The following is a 15891-nucleotide window of genomic DNA, read 5'->3' on the forward strand; positions in this document are numbered from 1 at the left end:
AAGCTAAACTCTAGAATGGCTGATAATAGGTATAAAGCTACCTTTTCCTTCATTTCCTCTTTTCCACTTAACATAAATCCTCCTATTCAATGGCTTCCACCCCTCGAGCATTGCTGCCCAGTACTTGTAGAACTGCTTAACCTCTCAAACCTATCAGCAGGGAGGAACAAAGTACGGATTCTATACCTCTATCTCTTTTAAGAGATCGAGTTTTTCTTTGGATAAAGGTTGAAAGCAACAGTACAATAGCACAAGGAATAAATGAACCTAAAATTGGGTTCTCGTTATCTAGACGAAGAAACCACAAGCATTTGATGAAAAGCATTTTAGTCCTCAATTTAAAAAACCATATCAAGTAGCACCATAAATCCAAGTTTCTTACGTCATGATAACAACAAAGAGCCCATACAAAGCAAGAAGCGTATGTAGCACCAACCATATGAGAGCACACGCATAGACCTAAATAATACATTGATCATCACCTGAAATAGATACCTGAGTTTAAGCTCCTATACTTTATTAGAGCAAATTAAAAAAAAAAAAAAAAAAAAAAAAAAAAAAAAAAAAACTAAGGATAAGTAGCTCCCGATCAGCACTTCAACAATAAACTTCAATCCTACAAAAGAAATAGCAAAATTATGATCAGATATACGGGTTAATGATACAAAATCACCCAGAAAAGATGGACGACATTGAATATGCTGACAGAGTATGCATTAAAAGCTATGGAAGGAAAAGCAAGTATTCATAGTTGCTAAGTAGAAAATATTTAAAAGACAAGTCAGTAATCATGTTAATGCAGCCTTGATTGACAACTTTTCAAATTAACAAATACCTCCAATAAATTTATGTCGCCTAACTTGTACCTGGCGAGAGAGAAGGATAGGAATTGTTGCACACGAGCTTGTAGAGAGAAAAATACTGTGTACATGAATTTTTTTTGTAATCTTTGCACATTCCAGGCATTGAAAATGTATAACATGCACAAGATCTTATTTCACCAGCAAGTAGACAAAACATGAATTAGAATGATTAGTCAACGATCGGAACAATACTTCCCCAGAACGAATGGGTTTATGAATTTTTAGCAAATTATCAGCTCAATAATTTTTCATACATATGAAAAACGAAAACCTAAAAGTTACAAATTATAACAGTTATAGAACGATTAAAGTCACAAAGGGCACATTAAAGTAACATAATATACCTCGTCGTCGTCGTCGTCGTCGTCATCTTCATCTTCATCTCTGTCTTCCTTCTTCTTCTTAAGACGAGTTGTACCACCCTCCTTGCTGATGGGTAACTTCATAGCTCCAAAAGGTGTATCAACGTCGATATTCCCTTTCATTGAGTAACCAGTACCTCTTCCTCTGATCATATCCCAAAGAGCAGAACCGCAATCCTTGGGCTTAAAGGTGATGGGAATGTCAATGTAGGTGATTCCATTCTTCTCAAGTTTAGCAGTTTTTGCAAGTTCAGCACCACCAATGCTTACATCACATAACCAAACCTCATAATCAAGTGCATTAAGCCCCAGGTCAAAATCATTTTTGTTTTCCAACTTCAAATGAAGATTTGCAATAGTTTCTTCAATAGAGAATTTCTCGAATTTAATTTTCTCAACATCCATATCCGGCTTGTAAGGTATGGGGATCTCTCCAGTCTTCTCAAGGGGCAAAGTAAGCCTTCCAAAAACTGGCACGTCCACTATGAGATCAACCTTGATTTTGTATGGAATAATGCTTCCAGGCTTTATATCATCGTATGTGTTCTTGATATCATCATATATCAGACAAACTGGTATCTTAACAGTCTCGGAACCATGTGCATGGATCGTCCCAGCATCAGGAATCAAGCCTGATACCAGCTTTCTCCCGTCACTCTCAATTAAGTAGTTGATGTCAATGAGAGGGATGGGAATAGGATTGGGGTTCTTCACAAGGATATCGACAACAATATCAGCCTTTTCAAGATTGATGTGAGGAATATGGATCCCAGTTACATCTGCAGTTGGCTTCCCAAATCCTATTGTTTCCTCAATTTTCTCACCAATATCATGGATGAAATCCTTAACCTTTTCAATAAATCCACCCTTTTCTTCATCTTTCTTGCCTTCCTCATTCTCTCTATCCTTGACTTCGGTCTCAACTACCTCTGGTTTATCATACGAAGCCATATCTGTTCCAGATGTTGAAGGAATTAAAAAGCGGAATATAAATAGTTGTACAAATTCAATTGGCGTGGAAGAAGGAAAGCATGAAGTCGTCAAGTTTAATACAAAAGTACATGGCTGCGTATATGTTTCATAAACATTTCCATTCCGAATCATCCAAAGAAGTGTTAAAACTACACAACAATAAACAAGAACCTAGAAAATTTCCCAGAAGATCACAGGGATGAAGTTATCTCAGAGTAACCAAATTTATGATGCCAGAATGAATAGTGATATAGACTCTTCAAATCAAGAGTCATTTCCAAATGAATAATGCCATTTAGCACCCCTGATTCTAAGCAACAGTCAAGGTGGCATTCAAGTGTCATTAATTGATAGATGATCTTAAAATTAGGGACATGTGACCCAACTAAAATGACCTATCATCTACATTGCATTATTCTTTTCAAATAAAAAAGGATAGATATTTACTTGATTGAGACACTAAAAATGTTTTCGGAAAGTCAAAAGTTCCGAAAGCACATCAATGAAATGCAGAAACCGTGTGATTACAGAAAAGGGGTAAAGAAATCTTCGAAAGATCAAGGCTCCTTTGGAGTATAACTCAGAGCCTCAAACACAGTCATCTATCCTCTTTTATTTAAAAGGTCGATGTAGAATTGCCCCAGAATCCAAAACCATGAGAAATGTAAAGAGGTGCACAACAATGGATCTAAACAGAAATCCAAGATCAATGAGTGAAATGATTAGCAAATTAAAAATAATTGTCAAATAAACAGCTTGATGATATCAAATGATCAGCACAACGAAATATACATCCATATCCATAATCCATAACTTAAAAACAGCGATTAGAATATAAAATTTTACCTTAGACCCAGACAAGTGAAGCGGAGAAAAGTTGTGATCCGAGAGTTGAATCAGAATCGATTGTTGCGGAATGGTGTTCGTACTCTATAAATGATATAATAGTGTTGAGTGAAATTTGCCGACAAAAACAAGGACTGGGATCCAATGTACACGTATCCGATCCGCGTGTAGTCAATGAACAGATATTTCTGTTTAAAATAAGTAATTTATTTATTATTAAACCTTATGATTAAAAAATTAATTATCAAGCCTTTCTTTTAGTCCATTTTTTCAAAAATTTATTTTTTTCTAAAACTCATTTCAATTGTACACTCTTCGATAAAATAATTTTACACATAAATCGAATTTTTTATTTTTTATTTTTAACTATACATTTTTCAAAAATTACTATTCGAAAATATATTTTTCCCTAAAATGGAGCTTAAACAAGGACTTAAAAAAGAACTATTTACTTATGAGTAATTTTATTTAAATTTTAATTGAACTTTACTTTTAAATCACTTCTCCTATCAAATATTCAAGGATATACTTTACATGTAAATACGTATTTTAATGAATACAAAATTTGAAAATTACTTAGCAGTTTATTTTTATAATAAAGTAAGAATTATTAAATTAAACAATTTTTTTACTGACAAATAAAATATTAATATTCATTTGGAGATAAAATGTTACTTAAAATATAATAATTTATCTTAAGCTTAGCCAAACAAATTCAATTCTGTCAAGCCAATCTTGCAAACAATTAACCTTTGGACAGGGTGAAGTCCACAACCACCCCTCCAATAGGGGGGCGCCACATGTATTTGAACATGGACTTCACCCTGACTGTCTAGCAAGGTTGTCTTGCAAAATATGGGGAAATACATGGAAATAACCTTTACAGAATGATTAGTTTTCCAAAATGACCCTTAGATATTTTGCATACCAAAAACGACCTCCATTTGAATATTAATAACAAGGTACCATAATATAAAAACTTTCTATTTTAGTCCTTAAAAATTTAGACAATAGTTGAGAAACTTGATATTTTTATTTGATTAATATATTATTTTTTTATTTGATTTTTGTTCGCTCTAAGTAGCCCCCTTTATTGGTATCAGAGTCATAGAAATCATAAGAAAACCTTTAAATTATAATTCTTAAATTAATATATATAAATGTTTACAAAAATATATTGATCATGAGAAAATTTATAACAAATAAATTATTTAGAGAAATAAAATTTTAGATACATATTGATACTTAGGCTTTATAATTTAAATAATAGACATTTAAAAGAATAATTAAATTATACATCTTTAAAATAATAATTTATAGATATCATGGAAATAAAAATAAGAAAAATAAATAATTATTATAAATTAGAAGAAGAAAGAGGTAGTTATATATTTCTAAAACCTATTAACAATAAATTAAAAATAATGACACTAATAATAACTAAAGAATTACCTAAAGAAATAAAGGAATAGATATTAGAAAAATTAATAATAGAATCAATAAAAGAAAGATATATTTATGAGAAAATTATTGATATATATTTAGATGAAAAAATTAATTTATATTATAAAAAAATAAAAGTATGAGTACAAGCGATAATACACTTCAAAAATTAAATAAATTACTTTTAAAAATGGATAAAATACAAGAAGAAATAAGAAATATAATGTTAATACCAGAAGGAATGAGAATACCAAATAATAGACAATTAGCAAAATTAAAATGTGAAAGACTAATACTTGAAAGCAAATATTTTACTATAGTAAAAGAAGAATTAGTAGATCCAGAAACAGTTGAAAGAAGATTTAGGAAAATAATAGATAAAAATGAAGATAAAAGATGCAAATTAACTTATGAGTTAGAAATAAGAAAAAGTTAAGATGTCAGTAAGTAAATATATGAAAGAATTAAAATCATTAATAAAAATGTTAATAAATGATATACAAGATTTGAGAAATGAAGTAAAAGAAATAAAAAACGATATAAATATATTAAAAATTGAGATTAGAGAATTAAAAGAAAATAATAAAATTAAAGATGAAAAAACTTATAGAAAAAGAAATGACTCGGACAGGAAAGAAACATATAGAAAAAGAAAATATAGTGATAGAAACAGGAAGCATGGATGATGAATTTAGAAAGAATATATTACCAAAAATACTAGAAGAAGAAAAAGAATCTCAAGAAAAATCATTAGGAAAATTAAAAATAGAAGAAAAAGAAGATAAAAATGAATGAAGAGTTAGACTTATTAATAGAAAATTTTGATTAATTAAATTTAACTGATATAAGTGAATACCAAGTTTTAATGAATATTGGATGAGAACCTAATCCAGTAAGAACATCTAAACAATAATTACGTGATACAGATGAAAGCTATGCACCTATATATAATAAATCATATAAACAATTCTATGATAATGTAAGATATAGATAACCACCTAAAGGAAATAAATATAAAAGTAGGTTTGAATTAAATGATAATTATTATAAACCAATTAATCATGGAGGAACAAAATTAGATTTAAATTGTAAAATAGATACAAAAAAAGTTTTAATAACTTGGGCAGACTCGATGATATTATTCTTTTTATATAATAAATATGACACTTGGGAGAGTATTGAAAGGGGAATAGAGTTATTAATAGCATCCTTTGAAGGAGATGTTAAAAATTGGTGGGAAGGAATAAGCAATGATATAAAAACATTAATAAAAAGAAATGTACAAACAGAAATAATCAAATCAGATAGACAAGGTATAGAAAAATTAGTAGAATATATTTCAGATGAATTTTTAGGAGAAAATTGGATAAGAAATGCTGAAGAGGAATCAATAAGAGAAAAAGATAATGCTAGAATAAAATTAATAAATTTAACAATATGTGATATGTGTAAAATTAAAAAATATACTTGTGAATTTAGAAATTACTATTATGTTCAATTTTATAGTAATGAAAATGAAGAAGTATACTAAGACATGTATTATAATAAGTTACCAGGTTCATGGGGAATATATTTTAAAATAGAATTTGAAAAATATGTTAGAGATAATATTGGAATACCTAGGACTTTAGGTTCAAGAATAAAAATTTTATTTGAAAGACTTGCATATATTCGTCAACAAATGCAATTAATGAAAAAATAAGGAAAACTAACTAAAATATGTTGTGAAGATATGGAAACTCCCGTGCAACGGGGATGTAATCCTGAAAGAAGAATTAATAAAAGAAAATATAAAAATAAAAAGTTTAAAAAATTTAGAAATTTTAATAAAAAATATATAAAACCTAGAAGAATGTATTATAAAAGAAAAAATAACTCATATAATCAACAGAAAAATAAAAATTATAAGAAAAACGAAAGTCAATGTAAATGTTGGAATTGTGGAGAGATATGTCATATAAGCCCCGATTGTGATAAAAGGAAAGTTAAGAATATTACAAAAAGAATATTTAGAAAAAAAAGATGAATTAAGTGAAATATCAGATATTGAAGAATATTATGATCAAGAAGTATATATAAGTGAAACAAAAGAAGATGGATCAGGATCTGAATAAAGAAATTGAAGAAATAGAAAGTAATAATATAAATATTCTAGAATTTGAAGGAATAAAAGAATATGGATTAAAAGTCATTTTTGACAATAACAAGTTTAGAAAATTGCAAAAATTATCTTTAGACCTAAAAATAGGAAAATGGGAAGTCTTTGATAGAATTTGGAAAAGAGAAAGAATAGCAATAAATGAATATCACGAAATAGAAAAACCATAAATGTAAGAACGACTTATAGGCAACATAAAATAAATCTTTTAACAAGAAATACAATTGATGAACTATTAACAAAAATTAGCAAAAAACAAAGTGAAAAAATCCAATATGTTTATTTAGTAGGAATACAAATAATGTTTAAATCACTATTTAGAGAAGGGATAGATTCACCCTTAACAATAAACTTACATGATGGAAGAATAATAAATTTAAAAGATAGTCATTTAGGAACAATAGAAGGAAATTTAGTATATCAAAAAATTATGTTTACATGTGATCCAAAATATTGTGTATTATTAAAAGATATGAATTTTAATGAAGTTTTAGGACTACATTTTAAGTTTCGTAGAGATGATATTATGCAACCAGGTGATCAAATTATGACTATAGAATATAGAGCTTTATACACATTTACCAATTCTAATTATGGAAATATTTATTCCAATAAACCATATATTAAAAAAGAATGTAAAGATATTAGTAAAATAATAGAACTAAATAAACAAATAAGTTTAATTCCAGAAGAATATGAATTTAGCATAGCAAAAAATAAACCTGAAATAACAGAATTAAATAAAGGAGAATGTTCCAATAACATAACATTTAAGGATGGAAAATTAATCAAAAGATCAAAAAGTCTTAAAATGCCTAATAAAAACCAGTTAGAAGAAATCAACAAAATAAAAGAAATAAAATTACATAGGAATGTTGGAAACATGAAAATAAAAGGAGAATATTATAATGGAAGAGGAAATATAAATGGACCAAATACATTAATAGATACAGGAGTCAGTGAATGTCATATAGCTTCGATTAGAAACAAAGGACTAATAACTCATAAAACTGAACCATATAAGTATGTAAATTTTGACGGACAAGTACATATAATAGATTTAGAGGTTAAAGTACGAATAAAAATAGGAGGAATAGATCTTTTAGTACCATGTTATATAGATAGAAGTATGGATATAAACCCTCATATACTTTTAGGAATGATTTTTCTAAATGGATTAGAAGATTATAGTATAAAAAAGATAAGGATTATATATTGTTCATAATGGATAAACTACATTATGTAAAAAATATTAAATGAATAATCAGATAAGTTTTTCATTAGCTGTGTATATACAAATTACTATTGTAGAAACAAATATAACAATTTGTGCTTTGATAGATACAAGAAGTGATATAACAATATTTAAGAGTTTTTTGATAAAATCATGGAATAATAATAGTAATATAAAAATAACTGGCGTTACAGGAGAAAGTACTCAAATAATTAATAGTGCTGATAAAGTTAATATAATTTTTGGAAGTAAACAAGTGATAATAAATAAAATTTATAATTATGATAAATTAGAATGTGACATATTATTAGGAAATGATTTCATACAACAATTTCAATATTATAAACAAAATAATTACATGATAATGTTATAAACACCTTGTGAACATTTACTAAAAATTCCTAGAGAATTTAAATCTTATAGAGTTCAGTCAGCCCAGCGTAGTGATAATAAATGGGAGAAAAAACCAATCATACATAATGAAATAAAAAAATAAAAGAATAATATATAAAAATGTTCAAAAAAAAGAAATAGAAATGAATATCGAAAAAATTATTAAACAACTAGAAAAAGTTTATGGAAAAAATCCATTATTATTTTGGAAACCACATCATCCAAAAGCCAAAATAGAATTAACGAAAAATGTTATAATAAGAGTAAGACCAATGATTTATACTATAGAAGATACACAAGAATTTAAAAATCAGATAAAAAAATTGTTAGAACAAAAACTTATTAGACCTAGTAATGGATCTCATAGTAACCCAGCCTTTATGGTTATGAAACACTCTGAACAAATTAGAGAAAAAGTTAGGATGGTTATAAATTATAAAGAACTAAATAAATATACTAAATTTGATGGTTACTTTCTACTAAATAAAGAAGTATTAATAAATCCTGTAAAAGGAAAACAATATTATTCTAAATTTGATTGTAAATCAGGATTTTGGCAAATAAAAATAGAAGAGGATAGTATACAATATACTGCATTTAGCACACCTCAAGGAAAATATGAATGATTAGTTATGCCATTTGGCTTGAAAAATGCATCACAAATATATCAAATAAATATGGATAATATATTTAAAAAGTTTAATGAATTTCTAATAGTTTATATAAATGATATATTAATATGTTCTAATAGCAAAGAAGAACATAGAAATCATTTAATTCAATTCATAAATGAATGTAAGAAAAAAAGAATTGTACTGTATAAAAAGAAATCTATAATAGAAAAATAAGAGATAGACTTTCTTGGATTATCAATAGATAAAAGAGGGATAAAATTATAAACTCATATATCCAAATAGAGAGAAAGTTTTCCAAATAAATTAGAATCCAAAGAACAAATACAAATTTTTTAGGATGTTTAAATTATGCTGAAAGATTTATTGAAAATCTTTCTAAGAAAAGGCATAAAATTCAAATACTACTTAGAAAAATAAATACTAAAGGATGGAATGAAGAACATACAGAAATAATTAAATCATTGAAGGAAGAGTGTAAAAATTTACTAAAATTAAGATTATCAAATGAAAAAGATAATTTAATTGTTAATACTGATGCCTCAGATAAATATTGGGCAGCAATATTAAAAACAGATCTTAATGAGATTTGTAGATATTCAAGTGAAACATTTAATCAAGCAGAAATAAATTATACTACTCATGAAAAAGAATTACAAGCAATTATTAGAGGGATAAAAAAGTTCTCATTATTCTTATTATCTAAAAAATTCTTTGTTGAGACTGATAATTCTCAAGTTGCAGGATTAGTCAGGAATTGCTCTTTTTGGCTCAATGGAGAAGATGAATGGCTCATTTTAAATTGACTCATTATAAATTGACTACCCATTTAATATGTCTTTCTAAATTTTTCCAGTGACACAAGATGACAGCAACAGTAGTTGTGGAATTGTGAAATATAATGTGTTCACGATATTTTTTCTTTATTTAACTTAATCATTTAAAGTATTTTCAAATTCATGTTGCTTCTACTGTTACTTATGGACTAAGTTGATGGCGGGAAAAAGGGGTGAAGTGGGTGAGGACAATTTTACCCTTGTTTATGAAAAGAAAAAGGTATTTTTATATTTAATTAACGGAAAAATTGACGGAATATGGACGGAAGGACGTCCAGCGCAAAGAAAGGTTGAAATGAGAGCAAAAATGCCAAAAAATGAAAGGTAGGGACGTTTTCCACAATAGACTTGAAAGGTAGGGACGTTTTGTGCCAATTACCCGAATGTTTAACGGAAAAACTGACGGAATATGGACGGAAGGACGTCCAGCGCAAAGAAAGGTTGAAATGAGGGCAAAAATGTCAAAAAATGAAAGATAGGGACGTTTTCCACAATAGACTTGAAAGGTAGGGACGTTTTGTGCCAATTACCCATTTGAAGAATATGATATTTTACTTAACAAATATGATTTTTATGTTGCAGATTATTCTTATTTATTAGATCATAGAATGATTTTACATTCAAATATTCAAAATAGAGTAAATAGAAGATAAAATGTTTAAAAAATTAGGACATATATTGCAATATAAAAAAAATCATTTCATTAAGGGTAATATAGACATTTCCATAAAAAGAAACAGTGATAGGCCAATTAGGAAAATCCCCCCAAAATATGTCATAAGAGTATTCTTCAAGAAGTATAAAGTTATTTGTAGTGAGAACTATTTACAGTCGTCTTATATGACATATATTTGACAGTTTATAATTTGATACATTAATATGTTAATTTTTTATTTACTCATGCATTAAATCACAAACGATTACCGATAATTTTTACCATGAATAACATTACTCTAATCTTATAGATAAGGGTTGAATTCACCAATCGCCATCCAATTTTATACTTAATGTCACCATGATTACTCAATTTGATTTTATTTTATTATGACCACCCATTTTTATATAACGTTTCATTATAGTCATCCAACTTCTTTTCCTCTTGTTCACTAATTTTAAAAGAGGTAAAATAGTAACTTTTCATTATATATATAAAATAAATTTTTTTTTAGAAAAAACAATATTTTTTTTAATTTTAAGAATAGTTTTTTAAATAATTTTTAATTTAGTTTAATTTTTTAAATAATATTTTTTTTCAAATAAGTTTTTATTTTATTCTAAAAAAATTTTAAAATAAGTTTTTATTTTTTTATCAAATTTATTTTTTATATATAATGCAAATTTACCGTTTTATCCTTTTAAAATTAGTGAAATTGGTGAAAAGAAATTAGGTGGCCACGGTAAAATGTCACATGAAATTGGGTGACCATAATAAAATCAAATCAAATTGAGTGGTTATGGTGACACCAAGGGTTAAATTTACCATTGTCCACCCAACTTTATACTTAGTATTATCATGGACATCCAATTTGATTTTGTTTCACCATGAACTCCCAACTTTATATTTAATGTCACCATGACTATCGAAGTTTATTTTATTTCATCATGACCATTCAATTTCATATAACATTTTCGCCATAACCACACAATTTCTGTCCATAATTTTAGGAGTAAAAGAGTAAATGCAAATTTGCATTATATATAAAATAAATATAAAAAAATAAAAAAATTTATTTCAAAATCATTTTTTTAAACAATTTTTTATTTTTATTAGTAACTTTTAAAAAAATATATAAGTTTTAAGTAATGTTTTTAAAAATAAATTTTTATTTTATTTTATTTTTCTAAGCAACTTTTTTTTAAATTATTTATTTATTTTATTTTTCTAAGTAACATTTTTTTAAAAATGAGTTTTTTTTTTAAGTAACATTTTTAAATAAGTTCTTATTTTAGTTTATTTTTTTGAAATAATTTTTTATATATAATACAAAATTATCATTTTACCCTGAAAAGAAGTTAGGTAACCATGATGAAACATTTATAAATTTGGATAGCTATAATGAAATAAAATCAAATTGGATAATTATGGTAACACTACATATAAAGTTGGGCAATCATGGTAAATTTAACCTTGACACTAAGTATAAAATTGAATGACCATTGTGAAACAAAATCAAACTGAGCGATCATGATGATACTACCATGTGATTTGTATGTTATAAAAAATACAAGGGTGTGACTTTGAAAAGTAATTGTAAATCAGTGAATGTTTAGTGTGGGCAGTCGATGCCTATTCTTCTCTATTTCACTTTGTACAAGGCAAAACCACGATGAGAAGAGTCTTCTTCATGTGATGCATTCGCAATTTGAAACAGCGAGAGAACTTAAACGTTTGGTGAGTTGTTCATTTGGAGTTCTTTCCTCCTATGTGATCGTTAAGTATTCTCCTGAGGTAGTCGAGCTGCTCAAACTCGCCTTGAAGTTCTTCCCACTGCAAGGATAACAGAAACGACCGTGCATGAGAATTTCTCATTTTAGTTCTACCATAACTAAGCTCTTAAGAAACAATTATGGTTCTAGAATATCACACAAGACATAATTTCTTCGCGACTTCCCAGACAACATTTGAAAAAGATATATTACAGTCTAGTTATGGAACAGAAAATTTACATATAATTTCGACTGTCATAGTTTAGATATATTGCAAATAATAAAATTGGGAAACTTAATCAACTGATATAGCAGCAAACACCATTTAACTGAAAAACTATGTAGGGATGAATGCCACAATATGCAAGAAATACTGAAGATATCATGGGTACGAGACAGTCAGTTAACAATGAGAAAACGATTGGAGTTGAACAGATGTATGCAGCTTTTGTCTAGAGGGTGTTTTGGTTGATTTTGATGTCAGAATCTATTAAAGTCATCCTAGTAAATCATAGAACAATAATCATCTTTCCACAGAGTTGAGCAATATAACCAGCAGCTTCTGTTCCAGGTTAACCATCTCATCTAAATGCTTAATGTATTAAAGAGGGGCCACATATTTTCATATAAATAATCGCCGCCCCCCCTAAAAACCCTCAAGTGAGGGCTGGGTTCATTTAGCCCTTGTTTGGTTTAGCTAAAGAAGTTGATAAAAATCTAAGTCCAAGTCAACAATTAATTTTAACTACACATTTTATCAACTTTTATCAAAATTTACTAAAAATATGATTTTTAGCAAAACCAAACAAAGGCTTACTCCTAACACATGAACAATTTTTAATCAATAGATGGCGGTGAGAATATCTCATCCAAAAGTTTGAGTTGTTAAAGGGGGGTCCCATTCAACTTTGTCCTCAACATCCCCAAATGCCAGCATTTTGTCTAAAGAGACTCGAATCAATTATAAACCACTTCTCCATGTGCTAAATGTTACTAATGTGCATAAGGAAGATACAAAATGTAGAGAAGAGTTTGCATTTAGAGACTAAGAAATTAAGCCCCTGTTTGATGGCCATTGATGAGAAAAAATAATGTTTTGAATAGTGAGTTTTTGAAAAATTTGTGGTTAAAAAGTAAAGAAAAATTTTAGGTTTACATGCAAAATTTTTATTCTGTGAATGTGCGGTCGAAAAATGAATATAAGAATTAAAGAGTTTTGTTTTAAATAAAGACAAACAAGGGCTAGATACTCCGGTTACATCTGTTCCTTCACACAGAATTAGATACATCCCCAACGAAGTACCTCAATTCCTGGTCAAGGAGTGGGTTTCTTGACTCAGAGTATTCATGGGAAGTGTTTATAAACACTTTTGGTCAAATCACTTTTTATCAACACATTTCATAAGATTCACAAATATTACCCACTTCTCCGTCATCCATTTCCATATGTTTATAAACACTATTGGTTATTAACGCTTCCCAAACATGTACACAACTTCTCCGCATAAAATGTTCTTGGAAAAGACACAGGCTTTGTTACATCTAATGATGGTAAAGTTTAGTCAACGTATGATATTTTGGCTGTCATATACAGAACAGATAGATAAGAAAATTTTTATAGGAGATTTTGGGATTGATTAATGTTCATAAAGTATTGTAACAGCCAGCTGAAATTTGAGAACCATGGAAGCAGTCATAATTGAAGGTTCATAGTGGTCATAACGTAACATCTCTATAAAAGCTTATTATGGTTGTATCAGAAATTTAAAATTGTTACCTTCTAGCAATGAGTTCAAAAACAATTCCTAACTAGCTTACGATATTTGACCCAAATATGCCTGAAGTCTGAGGACTAAAATATGGGTTGATAATTTTATGCCCTTTATGCTATTTAAGTGCACCAATTACTTTTACATTCATATTTTTGGTAATATCATTTTATTGAGCTTTTAAATTGATTTCATAATTCAGTTTTCCCTGGAAGTCAGGTAAAGCAGGAGCTGGAGTGTTGTAACAGGAACTTAGTTAACACGTGTTGGTCTAAATTCCCAACACATGCCACAAGATGCAAGATATACTAAAGATATCATGGGTACGTGACAGTCAATTAACAATGAGAAAATGACAGGAGTTGAACAGATCTATGCAGCTTTCACCTAGAAAATGAAAAGGGTGTACATTTGATTTTGATGTTGGAATCTCTTAATACTGGGCCCAGTAAATCGTAGACCAATAATAATGTTTCAAGGAGTTCGGCAATATAAGCAGATGCTTCTCTTTCAGTTAACGCAATATATTCCCTTGTTAACCATCTCATCTAAAAAGCTTAAGCTATAAAAGAGGGGACACATATCCATTTAAATTTTGTCTTCAACATGCCCCCTAAACCCCCATGTGTAGGCCGGGTACATTTTTGTGTGGCTCTGATGCCATGTTAAACATCTCATCCAAGCTTGAGTTGTTAAATTGTGTCGTCAACATCACCAAAACGCTAGCATTTTGTCTAAAGGGTCTTTCTCGGCTCAATCGAAAACCACTTCTCCATATGCAGAAAGTTACTAATGTGGATAAGGAAGATACAAAATGTAGAGACGAGTTTGCCTTCATGGACTAAAAAATTAAATACTGTGATAACACGTGTTCATCCATTGAGAATTAGAAACAGGAATCCCAACAACATGCCACAAGTCCTAGTCAAAGAGAGGGTCTATTGACTCAAATTCTCCGCATAAAATGTTCTTGGGAAGCACAGGGGCTTTATTACTTCAAATAATAATATAGTCTAGTCAATGTATGCTATTTTGGCTATCATATGTAGCATTAAGAACATATTAAGAAGAACATTTTCACAGGAAATTTTGGGATTGATTCATGTTGATAAATTATTGTAACAGCCAGTTAAAATTTGTGAATCATGGAAATAATCATAATTGAAGGTTCATAGTTCGTATATAATAAGATTATTAAAATTTAGTTAGCTTAGATCAAAGATTTAAATTAACACCTTCCAGCAGGGACAAAACATTCCCTAATGCTTGCTTACGAATATAGTGCATATTTGACCCAAATATGCAGAGAGTTTAAGGATAAAAACATGGGTAGATAATTTGCTGGCTGTTGTGCTATTTAAGTGCACCAATTACTTTTACATTCATATTTTTGGTTATATCATTTTATTGAGGTTTTAAATTGATTTTATATTTAGTTTTCCTTAATAGAAGTCAAGTACAGCAGGAGTGGGACTGTTGTAACATGAATATAGTTAAAAGTGGGAATGCTGGTCAAACTTGAAATAATAATTTACTTTTAAATGTGGGAACAGGAAGATGAAACAGGGGACAATTTATATTAAAATACTAAAATCCTGTTTCTTGAACACCAATATGCACTATTTTTTAGTTATTGCTGATTTAGAAGTAACATATTGGTGTTAGTAGCCAAATATTGGTGTTAAAGAAACTTAAGATTTTTAGTTTAGAATTTAGACACAGCATCTTGCTACTAGTAGGCAATATCAGTGACATCTATGAACATCTCACCAATTCAAGGTGAGTTGTTTGATTTTTTAGTTCAATAAATAACTTGTATTTGGCAATCCTCCATTTAATACAACAATATGCCAACTATCCGTAATTAATACATTGACCAATTAAAACATCTCATCAAGCAAGGAGTGATGATTCTAGCATCATATATATATATATATATATATATATATATATATA

The 15891-nt window shown here is 28.4% G+C and overlaps 2 protein-coding genes across 4 annotated transcripts in view; both read right to left on the bottom strand.

The window, feature by feature from the left end:
- Nucleotides 1-337: 337 nt before the first annotated feature.
- LOC111403298 lies at nt 338-3191 on the bottom strand. Of its 3 annotated transcripts, none has more exons than XM_023031744.1 (3): nt 3044-3191; nt 1219-2178; nt 338-618 (listed from the first exon to the last, which is right to left on the bottom strand). In XM_023031744.1, exons 2-3 carry the CDS (start codon nt 2174-2176, stop codon nt 611-613), a joined length of 966 nt encoding a protein of 321 aa, XP_022887512.1. In that variant the 5' UTR covers nt 2177-2178; nt 3044-3191; the 3' UTR covers nt 338-610. The 3 variants fall into 3 exon arrangements, with proteins under 3 accessions (XP_022887512.1, XP_022887511.1, XP_022887510.1); XM_023031743.1 differs by having other exon boundaries at nt 1216-2178; XM_023031742.1 differs by having other exon boundaries at nt 338-616; nt 1208-2178.
- An 8665-nt stretch (nt 3192-11856) lies between these two features.
- Nucleotides 11857-15891, bottom strand: part of LOC111403300 (RAP domain-containing protein, chloroplastic) — a 6516-nt gene continuing 2481 nt past the window's right edge. The window contains exon 4 of the mRNA XM_023031745.1: nt 11857-12227. Coding sequence (XP_022887513.1) covers nt 12141-12227 — 87 coding nt within the window. The 3' untranslated portion in view covers nt 11857-12140. The remainder of the gene's footprint in view (nt 12228-15891) is intronic.

The sequence above is a fragment of the Olea europaea genome, chromosome 11, assembly GCF_002742605.1.
Source record: "Olea europaea var. sylvestris chromosome 11, O_europaea_v1, whole genome shotgun sequence".
NCBI lineage: Eukaryota > Viridiplantae > Streptophyta > Magnoliopsida > Lamiales > Oleaceae > Olea > Olea europaea.

What these genes read in the sequence shown, in the direction of transcription:
- LOC111403298 (XM_023031742.1), bottom strand. Translation starts at nt 2,176, where the DNA reads ATGGCTTCGTATGATAAACCAGAGGTAGTTGAGACCGAAGTCAAGGAT.